The sequence below is a fragment of the Cucurbita pepo genome, chromosome LG03 (assembly GCF_002806865.2).
Source record: "Cucurbita pepo subsp. pepo cultivar mu-cu-16 chromosome LG03, ASM280686v2, whole genome shotgun sequence".
Taxonomy (NCBI): Eukaryota; Viridiplantae; Streptophyta; class Magnoliopsida; order Cucurbitales; family Cucurbitaceae; genus Cucurbita; species Cucurbita pepo.
Window position 1 is genome coordinate 1,862,694 of NC_036640.1, and position 14,788 is coordinate 1,877,481.

The window sequence follows — 14,788 nt, forward strand, 5'->3', positions numbered from 1 at the left end:
TTAAAATTTTGCCTAGATTATTTATTTATTTTATTTTAAAATTTGGTCGTTGGATTTAGCCCACCGAAGGCGAAACCCGGGAATTTGTTGCCGAACGAAGATGTTCAGAGCGCGCTTCGGTCCACATATGGGTACTCGAGAGGTCTGAAGTTCCATGAAACCACCATGAATCCAGGGCTCGGATCACCTCGTTGCCTTTTCTCTTCTTAAACCCGACCCTGTAATTGCTTCTTCTTCTTCTTCTTCTTCTTCTTCCACTGAATCAGCTTCGATTATCACTTTTATTATGGTTTTGGGATTCATGTTTGAGTTTTGGTGTGTTTTGATTCAGGTTAAAAGTGAATGGGGCATCAATCCTGTTCTCCATAATATCGCCGCAGTGGTGAGTTTCTCTCTTTCTAATTTTTTGTTTGTTTTGTTCAAGGAAAGATGAATTTAATGAATGCTTCTAGGTTTTTGATTGTGTAGTGATAAATGTGAACTCTATATTGGGTTCTTTAAATTAATCTGCTGTAGAGTAGTTGATGAACGTTTCTGGATCGATAGTTTCGGAGTTTAATTCAATGCAGTTCCTCCTATTAGAGATTGGACAATTCTAGTTAACTTAATTTATGCGCCTTTGTGGGCATTCATGAGCTCCCTTCTTTCTGTCACCTTGTCCATTGTGTTGTGTGGGAGGGGAAGGAAACACATTTCTGAGAGAATCAGTGGGTGGGAGATAGACCCTCTGCTCTATGTTTCTTCGTCTCTATCATTGGTCCTCATTTAAAAATCGTTTGGTGGCTGATTTCCTGGTTTGGTCGGGGAGCTCTGTTTCCTTTCCTTTTGGCTTCTGTCATTCGTTGTCTCTGATTGGGGAGATTGGTTTTAGGATTGGGGATGGTCGTGTTTGGAATCCAAACTCTTCGGATGAGGTTTCTTGTAAGTTCTTCTTCTTTTGTCTGCTGGACCATTCTCCCATTAGTGAGGCTGTTTTTTTTCTCCTATTTGGAGGATAAAGATTCTAAAGGAGGTTAAATTCCTTACTTGGAAAGTTTTACACGGACGAGTTAACACTTTAGATCAGCTTTTGAGGAAGTTTCCCTTGTTAGTTGACCCGTTTTGTTGCATTCTTTGTTGGAAAGGCTGAGGAAAAATTGTATCATATTCTTTGGAGGTGTGAGTTTGCGAGTTCTGTTTGGAGTTCTTCCAGATGTTTGGTTTGGTGCCAATGTAAGCATAGTTCAACTACTACAAAATATGTACCATCGAGGTTAGAGATTTGAATCTCCTATCTTACGTCTGGTTTAACTCAAAATCGGAAGGTCCTTTGGCTCCCACTAATCAGACCTTTCTTTTGTTGTCTTTGATTACAAAGAAAAATACATAAAATGCCATAGATAAACATTGGTTGGGGAGGAGAACGAAACACCCTTTATAAGGGTGTAAAAACCTTCTCTAGTAGATGCGTTTTAAAGCCTTGAGGGGAAGTCCGAAAGAAAAAGCTCTAAGAGGACAATATCTGCTAGCAGTGGATCTGGACCATTACATTAATTCTCCTTTTAACAGTTTTACGGTCATAGCGAGCTTTATCCCAAATGGAGAATTGTTTGCAATCTTTCATGGTCTGGGGCTTGAATTTTAGCACCCGCCTTTTCTTGTTATTTCATTCTCCACATGAAAATGGTTGTCTTCCTATAAAATAAAAAGAAATATGAATGAAGCTTTGTTGACCAACGGTTATGGAATTCTTATGTATCAAATAAACTATGGCATGGAGTGGTTGCTAGTATATGTAGAAAGGATGTACGTGGATGGTCTACAAATACGATGAAGAAAGGGTGTTCAAGAAATCCTTAGTGGAAAATTATCAAGTGCAAGGACTTCATTTGAAGCTTTTCTACAATCGGGTAGGGAGTAGAAAGAATGCTTTTTGACGTGATTCTTGCGAAGGTAATAGTTACTATCTCTAAGGTTCAAGGATTTGTGAAACTACTTGAGAGATCCCACGTTGGTTGGAGAGGGAAAGAGCTGCAAATTGGTGGGCACGTTTTAAAACCTTGAGGGGAAACCCCGGAGAAAAAGCCCAAAGAGGACAATATCTGCTAGCGGTGACCTTGGGCTGTTACACTCCTGAAAGAAAAAACTTATTCGTCTATGAAGACTGTATACGAGCATGCTCGATCTGGTGGGTTTACGTAGAATTTGCAGCTTTTTTAGATCTTTTTTGGCTTGCATTCGCCCGGAAGTCAGAATTTTTTTGGTTGATTAGTTCTATGGAGTTCTTGCATCCCTTGGGTTGTGGCAAAAGGAGGCCTAGATCCTTTTCTTATAGTTCGACAATGCTGGCAAAACGACCTTGCTTCATAGGTAAAGATGAGAGATTAGTTCAACACCAGCCGACCCAACATCCAACTTCAGAGGAGTTGAGTATTGGTAAGATCAAGTTCAAGGTCTTTGTCCTAGGAGGGCTTAGATATCTCGCAGAGTTCGGAAAGATACTATGCTAAGGTGGATGCATTAGTTTATCTGGTCAAATGTCAGCATCCACTAACCTTACCTGTTAGTGTAGCTGAAGGTGATTATAATTGTCTGTTGTATGCAGGTTTTGCTCTTCCATGATTTGCTCTACTCACTGTAACATCCTACTATGCCTCCTTAAGTGCTTCTCATGATGGAATTTCACTTCTCACTCAAAGAAATGAAGACAGCCACACTTCTCGAACTTAGCAACAAAGGACTCAATGATTTCACAGGTCACATAATTTCAAGCAAGGAATCTTTTCCTTTCTCTCTTTTTTCCTTTTGGAAATTTTGCAAATTCATCTTTGGATATAGATTTAGAGCGTCTGATTTGTGCTTGCTTCTGTGAAGACACCTACCCATATATGTAAATTGCAGAGTACCCGTTAAGCAATATTATATGCAAATCATAACGTTGTTGATTATAATGAGTGTAATGTGATATATGTAGTAGTTTATCAAGGCACTTCTTCTCTCATTGATGTTTACAGAAACCAAACACTTTCCCAGTAAGTTTCTAGGATTTGTACTGAAACAAGGCAAGAATAACTGGGAAATGATAATCAATGAATTGCAATAAGTTGATTCTTATTTTTTTTCAACAAAGTTTCTTACTTCTGATTTAGGACTGTTATTCAACTTTATCGAGAATTATATAAAATTCATATCAGATTCTAGATGGAGATTTGAGATTGTAGTTTTAGAAAAGTGTGAGTTTTGTCCCCTTGGGAGTGAACGGTTAGCTAAAAGAAGGACGAGCTAGAAGGAAAGATGTAACAACCCAAGCCTACTACTAGCAGATATTGTCCGCATAGGTCCGTTACATCTCGTCGTCCGCCTCACGGATTTAAAATGCGTTTACTAAGAAGAGGTTTCTACACCCTTATAAGTAATGCTTCGTTTCTCTCTTGCTCTATCCAGATAACCTGATCATTCTACTGTTCTTTTGTATTTTCGAAGGGAATCGTTTCTGTTTCCTTTCCAAAAAGAAAAAGAAAGGATTGTAATTTTAGAGCTGGCTAGCCTAGACTCTAGATTGTGCTATGATTGCTGCTAAACCAGGAACATGATGAAACTGAGTCTCTTCTACCATTATGTGGCTCAGGATTCAAGCTAATCCACACTTTCCATAAGTGTTGTGAAGGAAGGGCCTGGCTGGCTGTCTCCTTTCCAGCACTCGAGGTACCTTAAAATTCACAAAGTGCGCAGGAGGGAGGGATGTACAGTGGCACCTGTAAGTTAGCATATCTTGTCTTGTGTCCTTGTAGACAGTTTCAACTTCACTTTTGGTACATTTTATATTTCACTGAGCTGTGTGTGTGGGTGTGTGGGGGGCGGGGCGGCACCAATTGGCACAGCAAAAGAAAGGGGGAGGGCTATGCTTTTAGGTACAGCCAGAAGTGGCAGTGACTCAGTTTGGATTCAATTAGTTTATTGACTCTGCTTTCTACATTTGCAGGCTCATTTCAATCTTGTCTTTGGCAATAACTACGAGATTCTTATATTTGTAGGACAATACATTGAACCAAAACTCAAAGCAAATTATTATTGGATTATTTTTCATTTGATTGCTCAAATGGAATGAGATTGTCAGAGGTTTAAGAAAAAGAGAAGAAAAAGTGAAGTATGGTTGCTCTCAGAATCAAACTGGAAACCACACACACTTGTCCTCAAAAAGTAGGCAATCATCAATGTTTGTCAAAATATCTCATCCTTTGCCTCTTCCAATGCTTCTACTCATCTAATTAAACACACAATTCTTTTCACTTTTTGTGGGTTAACTTATAGATTTGGTCTTGGTCGCTGTTATTTCTTATCTCTATGTATTTCACCGCTCTATCGAAAATTTTCTTTATTCCTACCGTACCAGCTTGATAGTTTCTACAATCTGTCAATTACTTGAATTTTTATGAACAAAAATAATCTGTCAGTTGAAGTCGTTAATATAGTAATGATTGAAAGGATATCTGGTAGCTTGAACTCGTGTGGTGTTATTTTTTTTCTATACTAATTTTCCATTCTATATATAATAGTCTACGAGGAAAGCTCCATACTTAGGATTCATACTAGAATTTGGAATTCATATTTGATACTTGATGACCACGCTACTTACTTGACTTGAACTATTTCTAAGAGTGAAGATTATCCACACAAACCAACACAGATCATTTTAACATGTTTTGTCTCACTCACATGATTTCTAGGAGATTACCCAACATACAATTATGCTAAGCCAAACATATTTAACTTTGGAGTCGTCATGATTAAGCCATACTTGGTTCATTTGACATATTAGTGAATTAGATTGATAGCTTATTGTTTGGTTTGTATCTGCACTTCAGGAGTTTAAAATGTATTCCACGTGTTCATGTTATGACAATACATAGTATATCCATCTTATGTGATAGATTACAAACCTCTAAGATTGGACATGAGTTTAAGTTACGAAAAGAAACTCGTGCAAATTTTGGCTTGGAAGGTAAAAACATTGCGTAGTTGGAAGATTACACTTGTTAAAGTCCTTTAACAGAACCATCGGTTCCAAATCTAAAAAGTCAGGTCATTACAATTGTAGTTCTAATCACTAATCATAAATGATTTCGTTGAACACGGAATTAGGGTTTGTTTGTGGGGTGGCTTAGATAACAATGGGGCCAATTAGGGTTTGATTGATTAAATTTGTTGAAATGAAGATATGGGAAATTAAAACTATGGCCCTCTCTCTCTCTCTCTGTGGGGAGAGAGACACAAAAGCAGCAGTACAAAAGATGGAAAAACAAAGATGGCAGACATAACTACCATACACGTTCACATGTTGTTTCAAAAGACCTCGTAGAGTCCAAATTCATGACACTCTTTATCCCTTTTCCCCCTTTTTTCTCTTCCTCATTCAACCTTGTTTTTGCCATTTTTAATCCCTTTAACTTCTTCTTTCCTTTTAGTGTGTAAGTTCTTTAACTAAAGAACGAACCAACGAACGAGAAATAAAGTAAAAATGGTTACCAAACGTATATCTGTTCATATAGCTCACTATCCACTCTAACTCACGAAGAGAGCGTTTCCAGTCGGATCGTAATAGATTCGTGTCGCGGGACACTTAAAAAGTTGTTAGCTGACAAATATGTGTGTTTTTAAGGAACATGTACACTTAGAAGTGACCCATGCCAGCTTCGACCCTCCATTCATTCCCATCCCACTACCTCAATATTTCCAATCTAAAATCACAGCCCATATATTCCAATATCTTTGGCAAGCTATGAGCTTGGCTATGGCCCCCCCCNTCACTTCAAATTTATGCTTCTCCTTCTTCCATTCAACACATTCATGTAGATTCCTTCCTTTCCTTTTCTTTCCTTTTTCTTGCCCCCCCTCTCCCTTTTTCAGTCCCGACGTCGAAAACGAGTGGCATTCAGTTGGCCACACTGTTCTCTGCCATGACGTCGACGTCGAACGAGTGGCCCCGTGCTGGGATAAAGTCGAGATGTGCAGGAGCAGATCCAGAAAAATTTTCATAAGGAGAGACAAAAGTTTTAGCATTATAATCAAGGTTATTAGGTTCCATTTTGTGGAGGGCCAATAATTAGATATCTGAGGTCTTTGTGGGCTCAAAAGATGACATTGGAGGGTTGGCCACAATTTATTGCTCCATCTGACCTAAGAGACAGGAAATTGGAGACCCCCCACAAATCCTAATTTCTTCAACTGTTTAAGTTACAGTTTGATGATGGGCTACTTCGATATGTACATAGGTTTTTTTGATAATTGAATAATCGAATCGTTTGCCTTCCCATTTTGATACGACAACGAGTTTCAAGTTTCAACCTTTATGACATTATAATCCACTAGTCATATTGGGTTTCGTTCGGTCTCGAGACCCGATTCGTTCTACTAACATTTTCTCGACTAATAAAAATAACCCACATTCCCTGACGTCAGTTCGATCCTTAAATAATCAAATCGTTTGCCTCCCTATTTTGATACGACGAGTTTCAAGTTTCAACCTTTATGACATTATAATTCAACCATTGTGCTAACATCTCACTAGCCATAATGGGTTTCGGTTGGTCTCGAGACCCAAGTCGTTCTACTAATATTTTCTTGACTAATAAAAATAACCCACATTCCCTAACATTAGTTCGATCCTTAAATAATTGAATAATTTGCCTCCTCATTTTGATACGACGAGTTTCACGCTTCAACCTTTATGACATTATAATCCGACCATTATGCTAAAATCTCACTAGCCATGGTGGGTTTCGGATGGTCTCGAGAACCGAGTCGTTCTACCAACATTTTGTTAAAGAAATTGAATGATTTATATCTTCTCAAGTAAAAACCTTTTACAATTCTGTCTTGTTTGAAATCCAAATTCTTCCAAAATCTCTTTCTTCCTCATTTTTCAACAAAGATTCCAACTTTTTCTCTCTCTATGCTTAATTGTTTATATAATTAAATTGAACAAAATAAACAAAAATAAATAAATAAAAAATAAAACCCATCAAAGAAAATTGCATTTTAATTACTCCATGTTCTTGAATTTGATTTTTGAGCTAATATTTAGCGTTGAATTTCCAATTTTGGTTGGTTTCAATTCCAAGATAGGTCAGAAAGATATGGATAAGAGAGGAAAAAAAAAAAACAAAAAAACAAAATTTTACAGAGCGAAAATTAAAGAAATTGTTATTAATCCGTTTCCAGCGGTCGGATTTGTCTCATATTTCTTGTTCCTTTGGGAAATTTGTCAATTAATTAAATCATTACAGATGAAGATCCAAACTCACTTGGTCCGCCGCCGTTTTTGCCTCGTATACAAACCGGGTCTGATGAGACCCGCCGGACCCACCGCCACCCACGGCAGTGCTGCCGCCCTTCATCATCTCATCTCCTGAAAACAGTGGCAACGGGTGCATGGACGACCGTTCCCGGCTACCAAACGCCGGTGCATTATTTTGTACGGCTGAGATTCTCCACATCGCTAACGGACTCCCGTTTATAGGCGCCGTCGTGGCTGCCGGAGAATACTGCGCACCAGGGCTGCCATAAAATCTGGTGGCGGAAGCGGTGGCGGCGGTGGGTGAATTTCTATTCCAAGAAGGGTAATTATTAACCTGCAGGCCGGAGGGAGCGGCGCCGGCTAGTCGCTGGTAGTTCATGAGCCCATACACATGGGCAGCGTCGGAGAAGGCTCCAATTCCATGAACCATAGCGGCTGCATTAGACTGAAGGTGAGCCCTTTTTGCATGTTGGCGCTCTCTTTTGTGGGCGTTTTGGTGCCCTCCTAAGGCTTGTGAAGTAGGGAAATTCCTACAACAATAATGACATTCAAATCTCCGGCTACTTTCACCTCCGCTATTGTTGTTGTCGTTGTTGTTGTTTTCTTTAGCATCTTCGCATGCAATAACCGTGTCATCGGACTCCGATTCCTCAATAGAAGACGCAGACGCCGCTACAACATTTCGGCTTCCAAATTCTATCCCGAAAAGTCTAATGCCCTTTTCTTTTGGCGCAGGTCGGATAAAGGGTAGTTGAGAGAAAGACTCAACGTTCATGAAATCATGAGTTTCTCGTTCAGGGTTACTCTTGTCCATGAAAATACGGTGGTTTTTGGATGATTCTTGAATTTGGGTCGTTGCCCAAGAGAGCGTTAAAACAACAGAGGAGGAGAAGAAGGAAGGTGAAAGAAAAGTAAGTCGAATTGAGTCGAATCGAGTCGAATCGAGACCGAACCGAGCTTTGTAATGTGGAAGGGAAAGGAGAGAATGTGTGGGGTCTATAAAGGGTGTGGGGATGGAAGTATTGGGGCTGACCCATCTGAGAGTGAACCCTGACAAGGCCACAAGTTATGATCAGAGAGGCTTTGGCTTCTCAAAGTACCATCTTGGCTTCCTTAGTTTTTTGTTTGATGTGGAAACTTTTTTTTTTTTTTTTTTTTTTTTTTTTTTTTTTTTTTTTTTTTTTTTTTNTCTCCTCTTAACTCTCTCCTTCCATTACAAAAAAGTTTACTTGAACTGTCATTTTTTAGGGTTAACTTTTTATACTTTTAGGGTTTCTGACTCACAAGCTAGGTTTTTTTTAACCCATCCCCAACTTAAAGTTTGATTTTTTACCTTTGTTTATCTCGGGTTTAACTATATTATCGAAGTTCCAATTCACGTGGCGGTAAAAATTCAAACTTTACTGTAATAGAGATTATTCGTGTCGTGAACCAGCTGGAATTTTGTTTAGATTAATAATCGTAGAGAAATTAAATATATATATAATCAAAATGAAAATGAATAATGAAATTATGTACTTTTTTACCCAAAAGAGAGGTGGGTATCAATGCTTTAAATCTAACAAATTTATTGCCATAAAAGGGAGAAATTTATTATGTTACTTTCTTTAGTTAAATAATAAATTTTATGTTGAAGCTTATGAACCAAAAAAGAGGGAGCTTTAGTATATCATATAAATAAAAAACGCTTAATTATTATCATAAAAACTATATTGGGTGACATCGTAGGAAATTTTTTAAAGAATATCGAAATCATCAAGTAATACTAAATTCGAGTTCAAAGTCGTGAACGTGTAGTGTTACGAAACCTAGATATGATAGTGAAGAACAGCTGCTTAGTATAAAAGGACAATGCTTGTCTGGTTAACTAATGTGTCTGATTAAGAAAGATTACCTTAATTTCATAGTGACATTGGTAGAACATCAATTGATTATCTCAAAAAAAAAACTTGTCTAAATTTGAATTTCTATCTTGTCGGAACTAAAAAAGAACAAATTAATGATAATTGAGTGGAAGAGAACATAATTATATTTGTTTTTATATATATTTAGTTAACACCGAGCCAAAGGTCAGAGATGGGGAATACGATTAACAAAGAGAAATCTCTTTCCATTCCCTACTTCATTTTCGCACGTTAAATGAACATCTCTAGTCACCATAACAAACAATTATTACCCATATTACTCTTCTTAACAGGGGTAGGGATCAAACCATCGATTTTTGAAACGATAATCAACGTCTTACAACTGAGCTACATTCATAATTAGTTTGAACCATGTTTACGTTGACACAAAGCCATTATCAAACGAAACCCGACGACAACGACATAAATATGTAGATGTTCGTGTATACATACACATCAAGGTGTGTATGTATACGACATGCATGTAGCGGTCGACCATCATTAAGTAGCCACGTTTAATATGAAACGTCGTTTACTTTAGTTCATGGGTAATTCTAAATTTCTCTTTCTTTGTGTCTCTAGAGCTGTCTTTGTGTATCAAAATAGTCCAAAATTCTCTCTCAAGGACCATCTTACTGGTAGTTGGTGTTGCCTCTTAATAGCTTTGTTGGGTGTTTTATATCAGCTTCCACAGATCTGAAAAAAGTGGTCCTCTTCCAAAATCAAGAACACACAAATATATAATATAAACCCTACACGAATGGCCAAAAAAACCCACCTCCCTATCTTTATATTAAATGAATGGTTTAATGTGACCGTCGCGAAAGATTATTCGACGTTTATCTATCTCTAATAACGGTTCGATATTGATTTGAAAAATGGTTCTTAAATTTCTCTCTCGTATGATATTGGTTAAAGAAACTTACTTTACGTTCAATGTGATGAGTCGATGAGGGATCGAACGTAGCTAATTGTTACGAATCTTAAACGAGACGGGGTGTGTTATTTTAACCCCTCAAGTAATTTTTCTTCTAGCCCATGAGTCTCTATCTCTCTTTCTCTTCTGTGTGTGAGGTTAACAAAGTACAAGTGATGCCATGTCTCTTTCATACTTTACTTTGTTTGAGACATTATAATTACCCTTCAAGCTCCCTTTGCTTTCCTTCTCCTACCTTCCCATTTATACCATTTTACTCTCAACTTTTTCTTTTCTTCTCAAAATTTACCATTTACCGTTTAAAAATAACTGGATTGAAAAATTTGAACCAGAGTACATATATCTGTATCAATTGAGCTATGTTCAAATTGACATACAACTATTTATCTTTTAAGTCATAACACATCATTAACATCTGTTACAAACGTCAAATATTCTTAATGTTCATAATAATCTTACCCGTAACTCTATTTTCAGGTTGATCCAACAAAAAAAATGTCAACTTGCAAACCGACCCTAATCTTCGATCGTCCTAAAAACCAACCTAACTGAAACTGAACAAAATCTAACTCAACCCAACTTTTATGATTTGGGTTGGGTAGTCTGGGTTAGTCGGATTCTCGAGTCATATGAACACTCCTATCAAAAATCAATAAACCCGCCGTCTTAAACTAAAAAAAAAAAAAAAAAAAAAAGAGAAACCCAAAAGTGAAAAGGGGTTAGATATATAGTTTGGTGAAAACAAAAAGCTTAGAATTGACCCTAATTTTCGATCTTCCTAAAAACCAACCTAATTGAAACTGAACAAAATCTAACCCAACCCAACTTTTATGATTTGGGTTGGTCGGGTTGTGAGTCATATGAACACTCCTATCAAAAATCAAATGAACCCGTCACCTTAAACTTAAAAAAAAGAGAAACCCAAAAGTGAAAAAGGGTTGATATATAGTTTGGTGAGAACAAAAAGCTTAGAATTGAAAGGAACACATAATAAGCATCACTATAAAAGTTAGGATTTGGAAGAAGAAATTGGTTTTTTTACATTTGTAGAACTGAAATGGGTTGTTAACCAAATAAAGGTACAATTGTGGAGAGGGACCAAACATGAAAATGGAAAAGAGAAAAAGGGGTAATTAGCAATTGTAAGAAGTTTGAAGGTGAAGAAGTATTTGTCAGAAATGGGAAGTTTAAAGATATTTTTGGGAGTATCTCTGCAAAACCAGACTGGGTGGAGGCTCGTTTTGCAATTATTCTTCCTCCCAACTGCCTCTTCATAATTCTAACTTTCTTTGGAACCCCAAGACATTTCATTTTCTGCTGTCTTACCAACATGTGTATGTGTTTGTGTTTGTGTTTGTGTTTGTGTTTGTGTTTGTGGACCATATCCATATATTATTATTACACTCCTTCGTCATGTCCCTTTTATTAACCCCTTCTTTTCGATGCGACATTCTCTTATTCTTTCTCTCTCTCTCTCTCTCTCTCTTGTTCTTGTTTCACCTTTCACATTCTTCTTAAACCCATGTTTTAGCAACCTTAATTGTTAACTAATCTTACATTTATGTATATATTAAGAGTTTAATCTATCAAATTTCATGTTTAGGGTTTTATAATGTTCGTGAGCTATCATGTTTCTATTTGTTTTCTTCCCAATCCCACTTTTCTTGGCAGTGGACTTTTGCGATCGTGTAGTACTCACTCCTAACACTGAATGAGTCAAGCCAATTTGGGATTGCATCGTCCAAAACGTATGTTCAAGTCTCTAGTCCTGTTTAAGAAGAAGGGTTTAGAAAACTGGACACATAGATTTTCGAAAAACTTTGTCCACTTTTGATTGATTATAAATTAGAAGGTTGAAGGACGGAATTGAAAGCTTAAAAGAACACAAAAATTGATTTTTTTTTTATTTATAAAAATATAGGTTGAATAGAGTCCAAAATAGGGGTGTTCGTGGATTAGGTTGGGTCGGGTTGGAACATTTTCGTTAAGACCAAACCCAGTTGTTCACGTTGTAATTTTTTTATATTCAGACTACCTTTATTGAATAATAAACCTAACCCAATTCAACTATAAATTTTTATGNGAACCAGAGTACATATATCTGTATCAATTGAGCTATGTTCAAATTGACATACAACTATTTATCTTTTAAGTCATAACACATCATTAACATCTGTTACAAACGTCAAATATTCTTAATGTTCATAATAATCTTACCCGTAACTCTATTTTCAGGTTGATCCAACAAAAAAAATGTCAACTTGCAAACCGACCCTAATCTTCGATCGTCCTAAAAACCAACCTAACTGAAACTGAACAAAATCTAACTCAACCCAACTTTTATGATTTGGGTTGGGTAGTCTGGGTTAGTCGGATTCTCGAGTCATATGAACACTCCTATCAAAAATCAATAAACCCGCCGTCTTAAACTAAAAAAAAAAAAAAAAAAAAAAAAAAAAAAAAAAAAAAAAAAAAAAAAAAAAAAAAAAAAAAAAAAAAAAAAATCACTCCTAACACTGAATGAGTCAAGCCAATTTGGGATTGCATCGTCCAAAACGTATGTTCAAGTCTCTAGTCCTGTTTAAGAAGAAGGGTTTAGAAAACTGGACACATAGATTTTCGAAAAACTTTGTCCACTTTTGATTGATTATAAATTAGAAGGTTGAAGGACGGAATTGAAAGCTTAAAAGAACACAAAAATTGATTTTTTTTTTATTTATAAAAATATAGGTTGAATAGAGTCCAAAATAGGGGTGTTCGTGGATTAGGTTGGGTCGGGTTGGAACATTTTCGTTAAGACCAAACCCAGTTGTTCACGTTGTAATTTTTTTATATTCAGACTACCTTTATTGAATAATAAACCTAACCCAATTCAACTATAAATTTTTATGTTATTTGGTCAAGATTTATAACTCAATTTGAGTATATATTTTAAAAAATTATCTTATAAAGAGTTAAAAATTATTTCTAAAAGTTTTTGGAGAATAAAATAAAAATATTTAAAAATTAACATAAATTCGGGTGGATAAATTGGTTCAAATTTTAGTAGAACCCGCGAACCAACCCAACCATACAATTTTCGTTTATTCGAACCCAATTCAAACTCACTCAAATAAGTTCAAAATCTAACCATGGTTGAGTTAATCTAGTTTTTTGAACGCTCGTAGATTATAGATTATTATAAACACAATTGAAAATTAATATCTCTGACTTAGAAAGATATTTAGACATGTAATCATAACAAAATTGAAGGTTTGTTTAAAATTTAAATTTGGAATAAAGGGAAATGTTAAAGAAAATCTATTTGTTGTTACTTAAAAAGGGAAATTAATAATGTCGTGAGACATTTAAAACAAAAAAACATGTCACGTGTGTACTACAAACCTCATTAAATTCTCCAAAAAAAGAAAAGAAAAAAAAAAAAAGGTTTGAAGGGTTAAGGCAATGGAGACAGGAGAATGGAAGGGTTTTTCATGGTCCTCTTCCCACATTTGTAGCCTTCAATGTCGTTTGACCACCCTACTACATTTGTCGATTGAGCTATGTTCAAGTTGATATCTAAGAACATTTGAAAATTCAAAAGTTACTGGATCCAAACAAAACGTGAAGACTCATAGAATTGTTCATATATACAGAAGACATAAAAGTATGTCAAACAAAAAAGTATGGACATATGGTACTCGAACCGAGTACGTGCCTCTGACTTATCTCTGTTTCATAGCCTCGTTACTTTGAAGTGTTCTCATCACGTGTCATGTAGACTTAGATACTATTTGAAAATAAAAAAGGTGCATGGCCCCATTTGTAGGGTCGAAATACTTAAAAATAATAAATTCGTGAGCTTTTGTTACTTAGCACCCACAACCCTTAACATGATGACTTGATTCGTCTAGGTGTGCAACTAGCTAGTTATCGGCCAAACAAACTAAGTTATATATATGTGGGACATAAGTAACTTAAACATGAGACACGTAATCGTGACGTAATTGTAGACGATTGTTGAGAGGGAGTCTTGCAAAGTCATGAGAGTTTATGTTAAAAGTGGACAATATCATACAATTATGGAGAGTCGTGATTCCTAACATGGTATCAGAGTCATACCCTTAACTTATTCATATTAATAAAATCCTAAAATATCAAACAAAAAAGTTGTGAGTCTCGTAAAAAGTGACTAAGAGCATGTTACAACGTCTTGTTCTTACTCATACTCAACATCCACATCAACGTTTAAGCAAAATACTAAGCCCTACGTAATAGTTCACATGTCATGTTATAAGATCTCATTTTTATGAACGTTCAAAACTTCTCCAATGAGCTACTTATCTGACAGAAACTCGAGTCAAGCCCTAAAATCATAACTAAAATGAGTACGAATCAACACAAGCGTAACCGAACCAAATGATTCATGGGATAGATTATGTTTATTAAGAATGTTTCGTTGTTTTGTTTAGGGATTTAATTAAATAAATATTAGAAAAAAGAAAGAAAGATTGAATGAATAGAAAGGGAGGTTGTTGTAGTGAGACATCATTGTTGTGTGTCTGAAAGTAAAAGTATTTAGGACCACACATCACCATATTTTCAGATGATGCATTAACAATGTGTCTGTGGGGACATCTCTCTTAATTATGTCGTCCCTTTCTCCTTTTTTTTTTTTTTTTTTTTTTTTTT

The 14,788-nt window shown here is 36.1% G+C and overlaps 1 protein-coding gene and 1 long non-coding RNA gene across 5 annotated transcripts; one reads left to right on the forward strand and one right to left on the reverse strand.

Annotated features, from left to right (window-relative positions):
* The first annotated feature begins 71 nt into the window (after positions 1–71).
* LOC111789850 lies at positions 72–4,360 on the forward strand. Of its 4 annotated transcripts, XR_002814392.1 has the most exons (6): positions 72–220; positions 332–382; positions 2,585–2,735; positions 3,608–3,736; positions 3,861–3,890; positions 4,014–4,360. It is a non-coding gene; the product is annotated as an uncharacterized LOC111789850 (long non-coding RNA). The 4 variants fall into 4 exon arrangements; XR_002814390.1 differs by having other exon boundaries at positions 3,861–4,360; XR_002814389.1 differs by lacking the exon at positions 3,861–3,890 and having other exon boundaries at positions 3,962–4,360.
* Positions 4,361–7,142: 2,782 nt separating this feature from the next.
* LOC111791282 (zinc finger protein 8-like) lies at positions 7,143–8,329 on the reverse strand. The gene has a single exon (XM_023672560.1). It carries the CDS (start codon positions 8,088–8,090, stop codon positions 7,260–7,262), a length of 831 nt encoding a protein of 276 aa, XP_023528328.1. The 5' UTR covers positions 8,091–8,329; the 3' UTR covers positions 7,143–7,259.
* Positions 8,330–14,788: the final 6,459 nt, after the last annotated feature.